This window comes from Batrachochytrium dendrobatidis (genome assembly GCF_000203795.2).
Source record: "Batrachochytrium dendrobatidis JAM81 unplaced genomic scaffold BATDEscaffold_12, whole genome shotgun sequence".
NCBI classification, from domain to species: Eukaryota; Fungi; Chytridiomycota; class Chytridiomycetes; order Rhizophydiales; genus Batrachochytrium; species Batrachochytrium dendrobatidis.
Window position 1 is genome coordinate 570,230 of NW_006281110.1, and position 17,548 is coordinate 587,777.

Here is a 17,548-nt window from a genome sequence, read left to right on the forward strand (position 1 = left end):
AGATCACTGGCATAATCAACCCAATTCTCATCGATGCGGCGAAACTCCTGCAGCATCTTCGTGTTCAAATCACAATATAACATTTAAACCCGCCTTGCCTTTTTCTAAACTAGCAGAGCAAGCTAGGAAATTCCCCTTGGTCAGTCATCGACGATCGGTAAAGTCTATTTCTACAAATTCACCACCAGTTATAGTGTTCGAGTCAAAATCTAAAAGCGGTAGCAGCGATCATGGTATGCCAAGTAATATATTACATTCCAACAATACCAGCAATTGTGCTGACGCATCTGTTGTAACATTTCATGAATCAACATCTATAGCACTTTCAACAAAAGATGCGCTGGAGATTATCAAAGACATTCCGTCCAAAACTCCAGTTTCATCCCAGCACGCTGAAAAAGAATATCCATATATAGAACCACCATCATCTAAAGTCGCCAACCCAACACATTCTGCCCAACTGCGTAAATTTGGCGGATTCAATCTTTTTCATTCTCTCATTGATAGACAACCCTCACAAAATCGAATGATGTTTTACAAAGCACGCTCGCCAGGGTCAAATTCGTCAGCCCAGTCATCATCATCTGGCAGTGTTTCTGAACAAGACGATGGATCTGATGGTGAATCCAGCATGGAGTCATTAGATACTCATGGTCATCCATCAAGCCCACGTACTCAAAAACATGCTAATCAAAATGAGCCACATGGTAGAACAGTATCTTCATTTAATGTGCCCACACAAGTGCCATTGGCTAAACCTAGTAAAAAATTGACAGCTTCTGAATCAAGAACTCGTATGATTCAAAAACTGCTCAAGGAATTGCAAATTTCGAAAAGTAATACGAACCGTCGAGATAAACATTTGCACGCCATCAAAAACCCTGAAATCATTTTAGTGCCACGAGTAGATAGTACTAGTCATTGTGCAAATAAGTCTGGCAACTCAAAAAATGTGCCATCATCAATCAATTCATGTAAAATACCAATAGCTGCCACTTTACCAGACACTGTTATTCAACCACCTTTATCTCAGACACTGCAGCCAAAACTAGTAGGTGATTGCTTTCAAGATACGCAGTCATTATGCGAATGCAAGAGCGTCGAAAGCAAAGTATGCCGAGAAAATAACCAAGTATCGATTACGACTGTAGTTGGAGAAGGCTCAGTGTCAATTCCTCAGAGTTTATCGTCACCGGGTTCCCCAGATGCATCGCTTGAAAAAACATCGCAGGTTTTATGGAAGCGTAAACATAAAGTTGCACTCAAGGATATATGGTATCCCATGGCACTTGCACTTCATCACCCGCATCACAATAATCAATCTGTATTGCAAACAGTTACGACAACTTCTCAGCGACTTCAAGGCATTTCTCGTCCAAGCTGTACTTTGACAGAGAAATTTGGTTGTGGTGAGATGCGTGTTATTGGTCGTGGTGCAACATGTAGAGTCCGAATGCTTATTGTCACCAACATGGGATCGACCCAATCCACACCAACACACTTTCAGTCCACTCCAACTCCACAACCGCCATTCACTCGCCAAAAACGAGTTTATGCTGTCAAGGAATTTCGCAAACGATCCAAAAACGAAAGTGAAAAAGTTTACATCAAACGTATGACCAGCGAATTTTGTATCTCATCTAGTCTTCATCACTCGAATGTTGTAGAAACTCTTGATCTAGTTGTCGACGAGCATCAAAAGTGGTGTGAAGTGATGGAATACTGTTCGGGTGGTACTTTATTTGATTTACTTAGAGAAGTGTGCATGACTCTACAGGAAGTAGGATGCTGTTTTAAACAGTTGATTCAAGGTGTACAGTATATTCACTCTATGGGTGTTGCACATCGAGATTTGAAGCCAGAGAATATTTTGTTCAATGCAGAGGGGCAGCTAAAGATTTCGGATTTTGGCGTGTCGGATGTTTTCAAAACTGCTTTTGAGAGTTTTCCACATTTGTCTAAAGGTCTCTGTGGATCAAAACCATATATTGCTCCTGAAGAATTTGAACGAGGAGAGTATGATGCTCGTGAGGTGGATATATGGGCAACAGGAGTGATTTATTACGTTATGAGGCACACAGGTCTTCCATGGCATCTGGCTGTTCCAGACGATTTCAACTACGCAGTATTTTTGCAAACACGAAATGGAAGGTTTAAGCCAATTGATTCTTTGGAAAATGGATGCAGAGAGTTGCTCAATTGTATTTTGGAACCAGATCCAAAAAAACGATATACAGCCGACAAAATCTCTGCCGATCCTTGGTTTCAAAATATTATTGTTTGTCAAGGATTGGAATGTGCTGATGGATCGCTGCATCGACATATATGTCATAAAATGTATGCTGATTGGGCTCAACGACATCATCGGCAACTGATTGCCTAATTGATGTCTACATGACATGATTTTTACCAAACATTCTATAGCAAAATTTAGTTTTTCTACCGTCTAGCTACCACAGCCAGTGACAAAAGGTATGATAATGGAGAGATGAAATAAAACAGGAAATTGTCAGCAATAAGTTGTGTTTGAAGTGTTGGTGTGGAATTATCATTCTTGTTACAGCTTTGTTTTCAATTTGGTCGTCAATATCATAATTCCAAAAATGTGTCATGTCCTTGATCATGGTACTTTTTTATAGTTCCAACAAGTCGTTTTGTGATGAATGCAGCCCATCATTTGGGTTCTAATACCAATTTGACCTGAGATTATGTCAGAACCGCGAATCGGCTTTAGATTTATACATGGCTTCGCGACTTGGTTGAATCTAGCTTGAATTGAGAGGTATTACTCTATTTTACAAATGTGTAGGTTGCTTTATTGCTGCTGTATACCTCCACTACCCCTATCAGCTCGAGCCCAGTATAGTATTGGTCTTATTTTAGCATGTATTTTGGCACTGCTATTCAAGTAAGTTTATGGTCATTATTGTCTGAATCTTGAATCTCCGCATAAGAGTTCCAACTCTACAATCCGTTGATTCAGTCTATAGTCTTTGGGTTTAACTCCATGCAGCAACTCGACTACGATATGCTTATTGAAACCAATTCATATAATTATTTGACCGATTGAAATTATGACGAAACAGAACACATGGACTGGAATGGTTTCCGTATAGACAGACACCAGAATGTGGCATGGCTTGTTGGAACACATTGGCGGTATATAGAATATCATTCGGTTTAGTCATATACCATGCATTTCTTATGGTTTTTCTGATTGGTGTGTCAGATCCATCAGATCCACGAATACATGTTCAGAACGGGTAATATCAGCTGTACTTGATCATCAACTTGTAACTGGATTCTATGTAGCAACTCATGTCAAACAATATATATTAGATTATGGCCAGTCAAGTTTGTTGTATTTGTTGGTGTCATGGTTGGACCATTCTACATGGCAAATCACTTGTTTTACCAATATTGGATAGCCTGTTGTAAGTACAAATATATTTTGCAATGTCAATTTTAATTGCTCAACTATACCAACACTCTAACCCAATTGAACTCTAATCATTTGAATCTATTCAAAATACATGCAGTGATATTTAGCGCAATGTTTGTCATTCTTCAATCCATCATTTTAGTGGACATGGCACGAACCATTTCAGAACATTGTATAGAGATGTACGATCAAACACAATCCATACTAGCAAAAATACTTCTTTTATCAACCACATTTATCTGCACAACCGGATTCATCGCCATCACAGTTGTTCTCTACATATTCTACGGAAATTGTGTACTCAATCGTGTATTTATTTCTGTCAATCTGATCATGAATCTAGCTCAAATGGGCGTGAGTGTAGTACCCAAAGTGCTGGAAAATCATGCAAAAGGCGGACTATTGCCTTCATCTGTTTTAGCATTATATAATACGTTTCTAGTTGCTGTATCTGCCGTATCCAATCCAGATCATTGTCAGATTGGAGTGGTGTGGGCTTCTACAGCAAACGCAACAAAAACTAGCGGTGATACGGCTGTGGAAGTTGCAGGTATTGCCTTTTTGGTGATCAATATTGCTTACTTGGCATTTTCGACTAGCACAATGGATATATCTGGTAAAAGCAGCGTTGCTGTTTCTTCTGATCAAGGGGAAACCATCGAGTATAATTTCTCCGTTTTTCATTTGATATTTATCCTCACTGCGTTTTACATGGCTTCAGTGTTTACCAACGTGAGTATGCAATGCCAATGCACCGTGTAGAATGATTTTAATCTTTGTTGCATACTAATCAAGATTGGTTTAGTGGAGTGTTTTTTCCATCAGTACAGTGGCTGGTGTAGATTTATCCGCTGTGGACAAGGGAGTTGGACCCATGTGGGTATGTTTTTATCATTTCTCGTTAAACTTTATACTGTCATCAATACTTGTATGCATTGAATCACAATCAATTATAAATCACCAACTCGATTTTTTGTCAAAATAGGTTTCTGTAGCGACAAGCTGGATAAATGTGTTGTTGTATATCTGGTCACTGTTGGCACCCATTGTTTTCTCAAACCGAGACTTTTCGTAGCGCATAATAACCTGATAGTAGCCATTTCTAATTTATTCAAACAACCTTCAATCTACTTTCTAATATAGTCAAATAAAATCTGTTTGCGATTGGTTTATTTCAAATGTAGTAGATAACATCATGCAGTCTTTGCAAAACAGTATGCTAACGTTCGCGTTCTAGTTCAAGAAACCAGAGATTGCACATTTCACAAATGTGATTACTGTTTGCACTCCAATTACTTCATGTTTGGATTGGATTGAATGAAAGGAAAGTTGGAGATTGGAGATTGGTACCAATCAAACATGAGACTGACCATGTACTTTGACTTGTTTGGTTTCATTCTACATGAATAAAACTGTAAAAGCGTGAGCTAGGTGGAAAGTTGCAAGATCATGACTAGTGTCACGTGTACACTAATTTCAATAAATTAAAAATTGCAAGTTTGACAATTCGACAAAAAACTGCAATACAAGACAGCAGCAATGCCCATCCCACTGTTTCGTATGTACCCTCTGCTATGACTTGCAAGTTGAATTCATGATGTGTAAATGACTGATAATTTTTTAATTCAAACCATTTATGATGATGGGTTATGAAATGAACATCAACTTGCAACCGGATTGATGATACTGGAACAAACCTTGTCAAACTGCTGATTCTACCACATTGTCTATTAGCTGGATCGAAACTTTATTTTCCAAATATTGTTGTTCGTATGGTACGATCGAATCTTCCACCCCATCAAGCAGTTTTTCGTTGTCCTCAGCAACTCAACAAACTAGACATGAAATCATATCTAAGCCAACTATACAATATTACTATTACAGATATTCGAACAATGAATTATACAGGTAGCACAGTGAAAAAAAATGCAGGCCCAAAGCGACCTGGAAGAGGCAAAATGACTTCCCCATCATACAAAAAAGTTATTATAACTATGGATGATGATTTTGTGTTTCCCATGCCGCCAATTATAGGCGATGGTACTGGCGATGAAACGTCGGCTACAACGGGTGCGGTTCGTATGCCTCCACGAGTATCGTTTGGTAAAGGATCAGCCAACAAAGTTCGTGCAAAGATCAATAAGCAAGCATTGGAGCGAGGTGTGGAATTGGACGCTTCACAAACCCCAAAAGATTCTTCGACTGACGTACAAAAATAAACTATGGTTTAATGTGATCTTTGAATCCCTAGATTTGCTAGCGGGATTCGTAAATGTTTTTAGATCCATTCTACCTGGTTGGTGTTTTTGGATAGTCATGTGTATAAATAGTGTGCAGATCTCGATATATCCCACCAAATAAATGATTAGATGCTACTTTGCATTGCGTTGGCACATACAGTAATTCGACTTGAAGAGCACTCAAGCCTGATTGAGAATAAAACTTTATATGAATAGGCACCAGTCAAGAATATAAAAACAAGATTGCATTTATCCAAAAAATACTAATTGATAATCATGTTTAATGTTGATAAAAACGCAGATAATGCTCGAGAAATCCAAATACGAAAAATCGAGTTAAACAGTCTTTACATCAACCCACATTGCGACTAAGAATTAATTTTACGTCCTATGGGGTACACCAAGAAATATAGGATAGTCAGTTTCAATACATTGATGATAAAAATGAAATCGAAAAGACTTGCCTTTTTTCGGCTTAGTAGTAAGTTCAGCATCAGCAACAAGCGCATCGGCAGCATCTTTTCCAGGTTCATCTGAAGTTTTCCTTTTACCCTTTGCTGCAGGAGCTTTGGCTTTGGTTCCAGCAGCGACTTTCTTTGTAGCTGCAGGAGTCGAAACTTCAGCAAAAGGAGAAGTTGTAATCAGTTCCTAGATGAATCGATACGCATTCAAAATAACAGTTAATTTCATGCCCAAGAGTTTCAAAAAGCAAAGCTGATTACCCCAATAGCAGGAAGATCTGCAAACGGTTTGGAACCTAATGGATTGGAAATATCAAGACGTGTCAATTCACATTTCGATGATACGAATAAAACAGTAATGTAGACACTCACTTTTATCAGCAACCATCAGAGTAAAACCCAGACCGCACGAAACCTTTTTACATGAGATTCCCTCCATCCCCTTGACAATATCAGCATTTACACATGATCGCGGAGCATTAGGTCCGTGTCCAAGCTCACCATGATAGGCGTTTTGTCCCCAACTGACGGTTGATTCACCTAGATGAAAATAGTAATGGCATTAAAAGTCTAGCGCAGGTTCAAGCCAACCGATATCATTTGAACAACATGGAATACTTACCAGCAAGTGCAAATAGAGTAGAACCACCGGCGCTAATTTCCCAAACCTCCCATCCAGACAGTCCAGGGTAATGCCTTGAAATCATTAACACAAGTAAATGGTTGACACGAACACAAGCGATTAATATAATGCCATATTCTGAGTAATCAGATGACTGCAGGTGGAATATGTCAAGCTGTAATTCCAGTTTACGCAAAAAGATGGACATTTACTTTGGATAAAGCCACGGTGTTCCCTGACCGCCATCTCCGGACTGTTTCCACTTGCCCCAAAGATAGAGTGCATTACGACCTAGAATAGAATTCAACGATTATCAATGTTTTTTGCCACGCTTGAATGATGGATATTCAAAAGGTTAGTGCTGATGATCCGACTTTAAAGCTTACCATCAATGGCCATGCAACTTGTTGTACCACATGCGATTTTTTTGACCATGTTGTTACGATCTTTGAAGCCAGGAACTTCTGTTGGAACAAAAATGTCTTTTGGAGGAGAATCGGGAAGACCCAGTCGACCATATCCACCGCAACCCCAAGAATACACGGCCCCTTGATCATCTAGCGCAAGAGAATGGTTGGTACCACATGCGATTGCAACAATTTTTTTATCTTCGAGTTTGGTGATGGGTTTTGGCATTTGTGGGTCGTATATCATACGACTAGTACCAGATATGTAGCTATGATCTTTACCATCACCAAGCTGACCATATTGCGGACTTCCCCATGCAAACAATGTTCCGTCCTCTAAATTTTAAATGACAAGCCAAACAGTCAATCTAAATATCCAGTCTAATCATTTATGATGAAATTCAAGTTTGATTTTACCAGTAATGGCGAGTGAAAAGTCTAAACCACAAGCAACGTCAACAGCATGTTGTCCTTTGATGGCCGTGACTTGCACAAATGTTTTAATATCGACACCAGCCTTGACACCACATTGCTGTACTTTGTTTTCACCAGCAGCGTAAACTCTACCAGAAGCTAAACACACGAATTAGATTAGAACAGTGTGGAAACAAGCACATTGACTTTAGATTTAAATGATTTACCAGTAACCAGGAGAGTATGTGCCTTTCCAACAGCAGCCTTTACAAAGGTTTCACCTTTGATATTGATTCTGAATGGATCGGAACGAGAAGTGGTTGTACCATCACCTAGCTGACCATTCTGGTTTCGTCCAAATGTGTATGCAGCACCTTGATCTAAACTCATTCTAGTTAGAATCAATACACATAAACTATGGATTCCAAACTATCGACTGTCTTATACACACCATCAATGATGACTGCATGTGCACTCGTGCAGTGAGAGAACACATCTACAACATTGATATAAGCAGCAGCTCCATAGATATGCGGTGCGGGGAATTCATGCGAGCCAAAACTAGAATTACATTTTAAAACAAATGAGCATGTAGTTGTAGTCTATAATAGTCTGACTACACACATGGTGTCCATCCATACAGTCTGTCATGTAAAAACATGAATCAGATCATATTGATAGAAATGGACTGCGTGTTGTTTAAAGCGCTCTGACCAATACCATGCGTAGATTCAAGTAAATGACTTGTTCAATTATAATGCGATGACAGTATCTAACATGCATGTTGATGTATGCAATAGACTCTCAATTTTTACAAAGCAACAGCAACATACTCCATGGTTTTGGAGTTGGTTGAAGATTTTCTTCCAACCCAGTCCCAGATAGTTGCACCACAAAAGACCAGACCACCAGTACTGTGACTGTTTTTAGAAATATCAGCACTAGTTTCAGGACTCATGCCAGCAGGTTTGGAATGAGTTTTTGAATCCATTATAATTCGAGGCAAGTCGCGAGTCTTTTACAGCGACAATGCGATAAAATGGGAAATTATTAAAATCATTGAATTGCTTTTTATAAACTGAATCTAAAATCACAATATTCTATTCGAGTTGATTCTTGTAAGATTAAGTTTATTTTTGTAAGATTAAATTAATTCTTGTGAGATTAAATTGATTAAACCAAGTGATAATGAAAATACATTATTTTATTGATTTAATAATTCAACTTTATATTTTGATGAAATTTTGACAGAATCAACAAATTGTTCCAACAAATCAAACTGTCTTTATGACACAATCGACACTTTATTATTCAAATTCACTAAAAATGAGTTGAATTTCATTTTCAACAATTTCTTGTTTTCATTACTCAACTCAGCACGTGGCTAAATCCATTTTTATCGAATTTTCTTTTTTTCTTTGATAATAATTTCTGGTCAACTTGAATATTTTCAACGCAACATTCGACACTTGTATAATGTCCGATTATACAAAACTACCCATTCATCAATTTCCAAAGGTTGCTGGAAGAGTTACTGATGATACTGCTTACTGGTCAAAACTAAAAGTAGGTTGTTTTCAAGTTTATTGAATCATGTTAATGTGAGGTTGAATTCGAGTTTTATATTCATTCAAATACTAACACATCATGAATGGATTAGTCACCAGTCATCATTAAAGAGTTTTCATCCATCAACTCGGTTCAATTCTCTCCTCACTCTCCACACGATTTTTGCATATCTTCATCCACTAGAGTTCAAATTTACTCGGCAACCACACAATCTGTCAAAAAAACTATTTCAAGATTCAAGGATGTTGTTCATTGTGCATCAATTCGTCACGATAATAAGCTGCTTATTGCTGGTGATGCATCGGGACTCGTTCAAATATTCGAGCTCAATTCTAGAGCAATATTGCGTACTTTGGCTGGCCATAAAGCTGCAGTACATGCAGCAGAGTTTTGTCCAAATGATACCTCAAAAGTGTTGACTTGTTCAGATGACAAAACTTGTGTGGTATGGGATGTGCCTACACAAATGCAGACCAGTGTGTTTTCTGAGCACACCGACTATGTACGATCTGCCATCGCAATGCCCGATAACGATACTTTATTCATGACAGGCTCGTACGATCATACTGTCAAGTTATGGGATACCCGTTCACCTGATGCATCAACAATGACCATGAATCACGGATCTCCAATCGAAGCAATTCTTAGACTTCCTGGCGGTGGTCTTGTGGCCTCTGCAGGTGGAAACCGTATCAAAATTTGGGATATTCTATCGGGTGGTAAACTGCTGCATTCGTTTTCAAACCATCAAAAAGCAATCACTTCTCTATGTTTGGATTCTACAAACTCCTTCTTGATTAGTGGTGCACTCGACCACCATGTCAAAATCGTGTCGTTAGAGGACTATAAAATCGTCCACAGTCTCAAGTACTCTGCTCCCATTCTGAGTCTCGGCATTTCTGTATGTGTTTCTTTAAATCTGTCCATGTAGAGTGAATGCATCTGACTCTTGTACACTTTTTTTTTGTAAATAGCCTACAAATTCACAATTGGTGGTGGGCATGTCTTCTGGACTCTTGTCTATTCGACAACGTGCAGTAAGATCAGAGGATATTGCCAAAAAGCAGGATGTTCAAACTCATAATGGCACCTATCAATATTATATACGTGGATCCAATTACACTCCAGACGAGGTAGAGTTGAACGCTTGCTGTTTGTAGTATCTGTATTGGCTATTCATATTTATCTACACTATTGCATTATAGAATGATACGCGCATTGAATCAAAAACTAAAGCTAGGCTCCAGTCCTACGATAAGCTGCTCAAGGGATTCCAGTATGCCAACGCATTGGACGCAGTTCTTGAAGGACCACCTAAACCGCTTTTGATTATTAGTATGCTCGAAGAACTGATTCATCGTGATGGCCTTCGTGCTGCCCTTGCTGGACGAGATGAACATACTTTGCAACGCATCTTGTCGTTTCTGATGCGATACATATCAAATCCAAGATACACAGTCTTGCTTACGGATGTGAGCAACACCATTCTTGGTAAGTTTGCAATCTATTCTTTTTGCTGTTTACCATTAATAACATGTATTGGTATAGATATTTACTCTCTGGTGCTGGGTCACTCTCAAATCATTGGAGAGCTGTTAAAAAAGTTGAAATTTAAAGTGCACGAGGAAATCCAGCTAGATTATAGGCTTGGCGAAGTGATAGGATTGATGGATACGCTCATGAGCATGTCTGTCCGTGAGTAATAAACATTGCTTTAAGCTAGTGAGGAACAGTATGATGTAAAGTGTTTGCTTTAGTTTATTGTTTCAATACCGACATTCAGAATATGCTAAAGGCTGCATTTATACATCTGAAAACATATCAGAAACTTGTGCATAATAAGCGGGATCAAGATGGTTGGCTAGTTCATCACTGGTCATCCATGCAAAATCAGAAATTGTAGATGAAGGAATAATTTTGCCAGAAATAATATGTGCCTTCATATAAAAAATCTAGTGAAATAAAAACATAAGATTGAAACCCATTAGATGACATACACTCTATCATATAGGGTTGTAAAAGATCAAGCCATTCATTACCTTTTTACTAGAAAGATGATCGGCTTTGACGTGACCAACAGGAGTTTTACCAACAAACCAAGTATCCATGGCAGCACCACAAACATCAACCAATCTCGCCGACGCAGCCTGTGAATTCAAATGAATGAGAACAGAATATACGATCCAACTATTTCAACTATTCCAAACATTTAAACTACCTCGTGCAATAGCTCATCACCCAGCACATCGCCAGAAGGAAGTCTCCACAAGGCATCATCACTTGCTTGTTTGACAACTAAATATACAGATCGTTGCATGATCCGATTCAAAGACTTGAAATCGGCATCAGCAGATGAGATGTTTTTTGCCGTAACAAGCTTGATCAACTCATCGTCTTGAGGTTGGACTAGAATGGGAGGTTTACCATCTTTTATTTTTCCCGTGGTCACTTTGGCTTGAGCTGCTAGCCATCTTTGTTCTGCCATGGATCCCTTTTTGAAATAAAATGTGTAGTCAAATGGTGCAGATTCACTTCGTTCAATAGATTCTCTATATGCATAGTACGCTCGTTGGAACTCGGTCAGTTCAGGAAGAGTCAGTGGGTTACGTTTGAGAAGAACACCTACTGCAACTGCAGTATGTGGTAATGGGGATGCAGAAGCTGTTGCTAGAAATCGTTTGTTTAAACATAAACTAGAAACTCTCGAGTTGCTATGGCGAATGGCTGTAGAAAACATTTACCAACACTCTAAGATTGACAAAGTTCAGATCTTGTCGATGAAATTAAAATTTTATAAAATAAATGATCGGACACGTTCAGTATTATATCACGTGGTTTTATCAGTTTATTCAGTCTGTAAAATACAACCTCAGCTGATCTGCCATTTGCTGCAAAGACTGCCGTTCAATCCGATTCAATCTGCTTTTTGGTTTTGACTGAAGACACTTGTCCAATGCACTAAGTACTTCCATCAGATTGGAGTTGCTGTGAGATGACAAACGATCTGATGCCAATGTGGATACCGACCCAGTGGAAAGTGTAATGGGTCCAATCAAGTGTGATTTCAAATTATATCCTTTTATGGTCAACAGCGTATCTGCTGCTACAGTGCTAGCAAGTCGCATCTAAAACATACGTGTTTCAAAGTTAGATGAGTAAGTCATTGGTATGCCACGTCAGAACTTACTGATTTTGGTTTGACAGCTGATCTGCTCAGTAACTCTTGAACTAGAGATCTGCTGACAGCCGAGAGTTTGGGTGCACCGATTGGAGATACTGACGCAAATGCAATGGCAGTCTGGGTTGCAGTGTGAATGGTTACCCAATCGCTGTTTTTTGATTGCATTATACGATCCAAAATCCGTGACACTTCCTAAAGCGTTCAATTCATTACCATGGTTGCATCAATAGCCAACAATACAGTCTGACACGAATATAGTCGAATGGTGTTGGGTTGGTACTTACAACAAGACTGTTGAATCGATGTGTTGCAGTCAATCGAATAAAACGCAATACTAGTGTTGAATAAACACGAATTGGTTGCAGTGTTAGTATTGCAACAAAGCATAATCCAATAGAGTGACACTACCGTGAAATACAAGCGTTGAATCTGATACATCAGTTTCCATCCACACATCAAAAGAACAAAGTATTCGATACGCTTGACTTGTATCGAATTTAGCTGAAATTGAGCAAGCTAAATCCGTCAAAGCAATGCACGCTTTTATAGTCTGTCATATAAATATATCAGTTACAATAGATCATAACAATGCATACAACACATGGTATAGTTACGCACCAAGCAAAATGCTTCGCCAGGATTATTCATTGATTTAGAATGTTCTAATGCTCCACTCGCACCTTCGATATATAATAGTAACGGTTTACTGATTACGTTTTTAAATGTTTCGTTGTCAGCACCAAACACCTGTTTGAAAGATTTGCACGACAAGGGAAATTGATGACTGAGCGTTTTTAAAAAATCCCATTCAATGATTCGCGCAAGAGGAACGGCTACCAATGCTAAACGTTGAAACTCTACCACCGCGTATGAAACATCTGATTCTGTGTCCAAGCAATGGCACAATCTTGTCCAGATACAATACAATAAGTTAATCAACGATGCCATATTTTGATCATTCACTCCAAGTTGGTATTGCTGGGTTGTAGAAAAGGGTTGGATCAGTTCAAATTGACAGAGACATTTCACTAGATCAGCATTGGTAGATATGCTCAACAAAAGTGCAGATGAATCTGGCATTAAAGTTTTTGGACTCAGAAACGGATTAGATTTCAAGACGATCGCTGAACTATCAAGCCCAAGCAGACAGGCCAGTCTGGTCATTCGAGGAAATAATGGTGACGTGGAGGCCAATCTTGGAATCAATGCAGAAACCATTGTTTTTGCAAAAGTGTAGCCATCTTTTGTACTTTTAGTGTTTCGTGACACATGTCCAAAGAATTCTGTAATCAACAACCACGTAGTTGATTGTGTACAGTTGAAAAATATCCTCCAAAATATATGCTCAAATTGTGGCCATTCAGATACTCTGTCAAGTCCATGAGAAAACACACAAAACGACACAAGAATATCTGTGTACATTGGCTGAGCTTCATGGATGGGAAGCACAAGTAAACGCGAATCACTCGACTCTAGTGCATGAAATATTTGCTCAATTCTGTTCATCCATGGTAGAGATCGTCGTGAGTTTATGGTCATTGGAAGTGTGCATGTACACAACAGTGCCTTGACGGCATAATACGTTCCAGCAGATACTGAATGTTGAACTGTGTTTGTTTTATCATAGGCGTCAACCAAAGTATCCAAGTTGTTTTGATCAGATTGGGGATTGTGAGATTCGTTGTATTGATTCACAGAGTGAATATAAAACTGAAGCGTGGTGTAAACACTTTGAAGTAGTACTGAATCTGGTCCTCGCATTCCATCCAAAGTACATTGAGTGACTACAAAACTAATATAAACCAATGTTGGCTCATTGATCAATAACGTGCATGTTGGAGTTTGTAATATATTGATAAGCGCAATCCAAGCAAAATATAGTTTATGGCTAGCTTACAGTATATTGGCTACAGCACTTGTAAACACGGATGATATTTTTGAAAGCATGTTTACGGTGGCCATTATTTTGATCAAGTGATTCAAATGAGCCAAGAAAAACTTGGCTGACGTCGAGTTGGACATGTAAAATTAAAATTGTGATGAAGACATACAAATTTGAAATGGTAGTGCTTTAATTTACCTAAAGAGCATAGTGCCGATAAAGACTTTTCCGGACAGGTATGATGATCGTTTGATAACAATGGTAATAAAGTCAGCCTGCGTGTAGCAGTATCCAAATGTTCCATGCAAATGACACCAAGCGCTTCATTTGGCATTAGTTGAGTATTCGCTGCCAATAGTATACCAATATGCTTCCATCTGTTAAAAACTATATTTAGCATCTTCACAAAACCCCAAAACAGTGTTTCATGTTAAATATAACCAGCCAATATGATTTTGGCGTCTTACCCATGATTCAGTAGTGCAAAATCATGCTCAACGTGTGCAAATTCCACAAATTGAAGCATCAGCATTAGTATTGCTGGCCATTCTAGATATATATAAAATTTAAAAACAATGAATAGTTTTACATTTATAGCAATTTGGATTTACCTTTAGCGGAGAGATTGATGCTATTGGCAGATTCTCCTACGCTAGCCATCAGATTTTCTGCAGCGATTGATGCCTAATTCAAATGACTTGTAGTCAGCATGTGTATTTTAGATATGTTTAAACCAAACAATCCAAATACCGAGCTGTATATTTTCTGGAGTTGGCCCATATGCTCATCCGTAATGCAGGGATTGTTTCGAGCTTTGGCATGTTCTGTCGTCGGTTTAGTATTGCTAGTTCGTATCAGTTTCTATTAAACGCATTCCAAACGGTCATGCGTTATAATGTTAATAGATATGATTTGATGGTAGAGTTTATAGAATGCATGTGTTTAACCTTTGTAGATTCCAGTACATGAAATACACTCTTGAAAAGCAAATTAATGCATTTAAATTCGGACAAGTATATCAAGTGGTTGGATTCACTTTTAGCCAAAGATAGCAATGCGATTGTTTCCAATGCAGATGCATCGACCTAGCAAGATCATGCAAAACTGTTATCAAAACATGATCATTCCAACATGTCAAATCCAGTATGCGCACAATACCATGGATTCGATTGCAAGTCCATTCCGTTGTATGCCAGTAACTAGACTATGAATCTAAATATAAAAACAAGATGAATGTCAAAATAGCTACCATAATACAGCCATTCGACTATCAGTTTATTTCGGACCTTTTCGAGTAAATTATAGAGAGTTTCAGGCGTAGAAACAGTACTAATTTGGGATGCTGCTGTTTGGTAAAGTGCTTGAGCAGTGGATATACATGAAAAAGAATCGTTTGAATGTATATCGTCATGGATCGGATCGGTGGTTGTATTAATAGTCATTTCTTGATGGATTTAAAGTTTAGATTTGATAAAAATGTTCAACATTATCTCTTACCCTCAGGTTATTATGCACGATTAACGAGTTGATTTACAGCGTATTTTACTCAGAATTGATTTTGAATCGACTATTTTAAAAATAATTCACAATTGAATGTTGTATTTTATCAACTTTTTATTATTTGGAATTATTCAACACACAAACTCATTCTTATATTTGAATCAAAATGTCATGATTGGAATGTTGAGTGAATTTAACAAGTTTTTTTGGTGAATTTGGAGTGAAATGAAATCGGACATTTGCTGGCAACAACTTTAAAGTCAATCTAAAAACACGTGATGAATGGTTTCAACGTTGAAATCGAAAAACCGCCATTTTATCATCATTGCCATCATCACCATGAGCGAATCTCGTACGGAACTGCTTGCTTGGCTGAATGACTTGTGTCAGATCAATCAAGCTAAAATTGAACAATGTGGATCTGGTGTTGCTCACTGTGTTATTATGGACTCAATCTACAGAGATGTAATGCTGACTATTGTCGAGTTTATTAGTGTGGTCTTGAAACGATGTTGGATTATATTGCTGTTTTGTCTAGTGTACTGCACAGTGTTGTCTGTAGTGGAATATGTCTTGTGTGTATCTGATTATGAGAAAAGGGAGCGGGAAAAGTGTTGATACTGTTTGCAGAACAAATGAAAGGATTCTTGAGTTGTGGTTGCACTGAGTAGTTGTGTATTCCGCTCTATTGTCATCCTATCAGATCTATAGGTTCCTTCTTGAATATCAAATTCTCTGTAATATTCGGACGTTTTCTTTCCGACCACTCCATCCATAACACTGCTTGTTTGTATTAATCTTTTGTCATTGTTTTGGTATTAAAACTTATTCTATAATTAGGTTCCAATGAGCAAGGTCAAGTTTGGTGCAAAACACGAATACGAATACGTATCCAATTTCAAGGTCTTGCAAGCTGTATTTGATAAACACAAGATTGATAATACGATTCCCGTTGAGCGTTTGATGAAATGTCGGTTCCAGGATAACCTCGAGTTTCTTCAGTGGATGAAAAAGTAACACTATTATGCGTTGTTAATAGTTGATGCATCTATTGCAATGGTTTGGTCTTGAGCACTGATCTATTGTTTTTTTTATATTTAGATACTGGGATCAGTATTATCCTGGTGGTCCATATGATGCGCTTGGAAGAAGAAAGGGTGAGGTTGTTGGCGGAAACACCATGCGTCACTCTGCCATCAAAGCTCCCTCTCCTCATATGCCTGGCCCAGGATCTGCAGGGGTCAAAAAAGCAATGTCGAATAGCCACATGTCTCGATCTACTGCTTCAACCACGTCTGCATCAACTGCTCGTAAAACTACGGCACCTCCACGCGCAGCTGCAGCTGCAGGCCCTCTCAACAATAACGAAGATGCTATTCGTGCTGAACTTGTGGCAGAGTATCAAAAAATGACAACGCAAATGACCCAGCAAATGCAAGAGCTTAAGCTCACTGTAGAGCAGGTTGAAAAAGAGCGCGAATTTTACTTTTCAAAACTGAGAGAAATTGAGCTTTATATTCAAACACGTACTGAGGCTGGTATTGACGATCATATGGATGCAACATTCAAAGAGGTTCAGGCCATCATGTACAAGGTAAATAATCTTGTATGCAATTCAACACATTCATTGCTATCCTGCATGATCTAATACGTAGACTATGATTTTTAGACCGAAGATGGTTTTGAAATTCCAGAAACTGCCGAAGAAGCTACATTTTAAATCATTGATCGAGAGTTGAAATTCACCGGGTTGCTTTGAGTTTTTTAATGCATACAAGAGTGTCAATTGTTGAGTTTTTTCCAGTGATTTTGCTCAACACCACGACGATT

The 17,548-nt window shown here is 38.4% G+C and overlaps 8 protein-coding genes across 8 annotated transcripts; 5 read left to right on the plus strand and 3 right to left on the minus strand.

Annotated features, from left to right (window-relative positions):
• Window positions 1–1,272: 1,272 nt before the first annotated feature.
• BATDEDRAFT_37353 (uncharacterized protein) lies at window positions 1,273–2,514 on the plus strand. Its single transcript, XM_006681413.1, has one exon. It carries the CDS (start codon window positions 1,283–1,285, stop codon window positions 2,381–2,383), a length of 1,101 nt encoding a protein of 366 aa, XP_006681476.1. The 5' UTR covers window positions 1,273–1,282; the 3' UTR covers window positions 2,384–2,514.
• Window positions 2,515–2,777: 263 nt separating this feature from the next.
• BATDEDRAFT_35877 (uncharacterized protein) lies at window positions 2,778–4,612 on the plus strand. Its single transcript, XM_006681401.1, has 6 exons — window positions 2,778–2,908; window positions 3,087–3,263; window positions 3,340–3,434; window positions 3,540–4,174; window positions 4,248–4,322; window positions 4,428–4,612. The coding sequence occupies exons 1-6, from the start codon at window positions 2,802–2,804 to the stop codon at window positions 4,515–4,517; spliced, it is 1,179 nt and encodes a 392-aa protein (XP_006681464.1). The 5' UTR covers window positions 2,778–2,801; the 3' UTR covers window positions 4,518–4,612.
• Window positions 4,613–4,981: 369 nt separating this feature from the next.
• On the plus strand, window positions 4,982–5,661 carry BATDEDRAFT_27231 (uncharacterized protein; the record flags this gene model as incomplete). The annotated part of the gene is made up of 2 exons (XM_006681350.1): window positions 4,982–5,000; window positions 5,177–5,661. 2 exons carry the CDS (start codon window positions 4,982–4,984, stop codon window positions 5,659–5,661), a joined length of 504 nt encoding a protein of 167 aa, XP_006681413.1.
• Window positions 5,662–5,933: 272 nt separating this feature from the next.
• BATDEDRAFT_91148 (uncharacterized protein) lies at window positions 5,934–8,600 on the minus strand. The gene is made up of 11 exons (XM_006681490.1): window positions 8,420–8,600; window positions 8,038–8,147; window positions 7,814–7,966; window positions 7,590–7,745; window positions 7,152–7,508; window positions 6,978–7,056; window positions 6,766–6,839; window positions 6,516–6,683; window positions 6,405–6,439; window positions 6,147–6,330; window positions 5,934–6,070 (listed from the first exon to the last, which is right to left on the minus strand). The coding sequence occupies exons 1-11, from the start codon at window positions 8,575–8,577 to the stop codon at window positions 6,051–6,053; spliced, it is 1,494 nt and encodes a 497-aa protein (XP_006681553.1). The 5' UTR covers window positions 8,578–8,600; the 3' UTR covers window positions 5,934–6,050.
• A 452-nt stretch (window positions 8,601–9,052) lies between these two features.
• Window positions 9,053–10,858, plus strand: BATDEDRAFT_91149 (snoRNA-binding rRNA-processing protein UTP15; the record flags this gene model as incomplete). Its single annotated transcript, XM_006681438.1, has 5 exons — window positions 9,053–9,152; window positions 9,247–10,056; window positions 10,130–10,288; window positions 10,361–10,646; window positions 10,704–10,858. The coding sequence occupies exons 1-5, from the start codon at window positions 9,063–9,065 to the stop codon at window positions 10,856–10,858; spliced, it is 1,500 nt and encodes a 499-aa protein (XP_006681501.1). The 5' UTR covers window positions 9,053–9,062.
• A 99-nt stretch (window positions 10,859–10,957) lies between these two features.
• On the minus strand, window positions 10,958–11,892 carry BATDEDRAFT_91150 (mitochondrial 54S ribosomal protein YmL17/YmL30; the record flags this gene model as incomplete). The annotated part of the gene is made up of 3 exons (XM_006681491.1): window positions 10,958–11,107; window positions 11,195–11,302; window positions 11,374–11,892. 3 exons carry the CDS (start codon window positions 11,890–11,892, stop codon window positions 10,958–10,960), a joined length of 777 nt encoding a protein of 258 aa, XP_006681554.1.
• A 112-nt stretch (window positions 11,893–12,004) lies between these two features.
• Window positions 12,005–15,660, minus strand: BATDEDRAFT_27235 (uncharacterized protein; the record flags this gene model as incomplete). Its single annotated transcript, XM_006681351.1, has 12 exons — window positions 12,005–12,280; window positions 12,343–12,528; window positions 12,621–12,670; window positions 12,745–12,886; window positions 12,955–14,120; window positions 14,417–14,595; window positions 14,686–14,767; window positions 14,830–14,902; window positions 14,969–15,079; window positions 15,166–15,303; window positions 15,377–15,430; window positions 15,505–15,660. 12 exons carry the CDS (start codon window positions 15,658–15,660, stop codon window positions 12,005–12,007), a joined length of 2,613 nt encoding a protein of 870 aa, XP_006681414.1.
• Window positions 15,661–16,057: 397 nt separating this feature from the next.
• On the plus strand, window positions 16,058–17,438 carry BATDEDRAFT_13492 (microtubule-binding protein BIM1; the record flags this gene model as incomplete). The annotated part of the gene is made up of 6 exons (XM_006681254.1): window positions 16,058–16,183; window positions 16,559–16,731; window positions 16,820–16,875; window positions 16,921–17,097; window positions 17,176–17,312; window positions 17,388–17,438. The coding sequence occupies 6 exons, from the start codon at window positions 16,058–16,060 to the stop codon at window positions 17,436–17,438; spliced, it is 720 nt and encodes a 239-aa protein (XP_006681317.1).
• Window positions 17,439–17,548: the final 110 nt, after the last annotated feature.

Excerpts from the sequence above, each read along its gene's own strand:
- BATDEDRAFT_37353 (XM_006681413.1), top strand. The coding sequence starts at position 1,283 with ATGGCACTTGCACTTCATCACCCGCATCACAATAATCAATCTGTATTG.
- BATDEDRAFT_35877 (XM_006681401.1), top strand. The coding sequence starts at position 2,802 with ATGTGTAGGTTGCTTTATTGCTGCTGTATACCTCCACTACCCCTATCA. Across the intron at positions 4,175-4,247 it reads TGGCTTCAGTGTTTACCAAC|TGGAGTGTTTTTTCCATCAG; the intron begins GTGAGTATGCAA and ends AGATTGGTTTAG. Across the intron at positions 4,323-4,427 it reads AGGGAGTTGGACCCATGTGG|GTTTCTGTAGCGACAAGCTG; the intron begins GTATGTTTTTAT and ends TTGTCAAAATAG.
- BATDEDRAFT_91148 (XM_006681490.1), bottom strand. The coding sequence starts at position 8,577 with ATGGATTCAAAAACTCATTCCAAACCTGCTGGCATGAGTCCTGAAACT. Across the intron at positions 7,746-7,813 it reads ACATACTCTCCTGGTTACTG|CTTCTGGTAGAGTTTACGCT; the intron begins GTAAATCATTTA and ends TCGTGTGTTTAG. Across the intron at positions 7,509-7,589 it reads CTTTTCACTCGCCATTACTG|AGGACGGAACATTGTTTGCA; the intron begins GTAAAATCAAAC and ends TTTAAAATTTAG.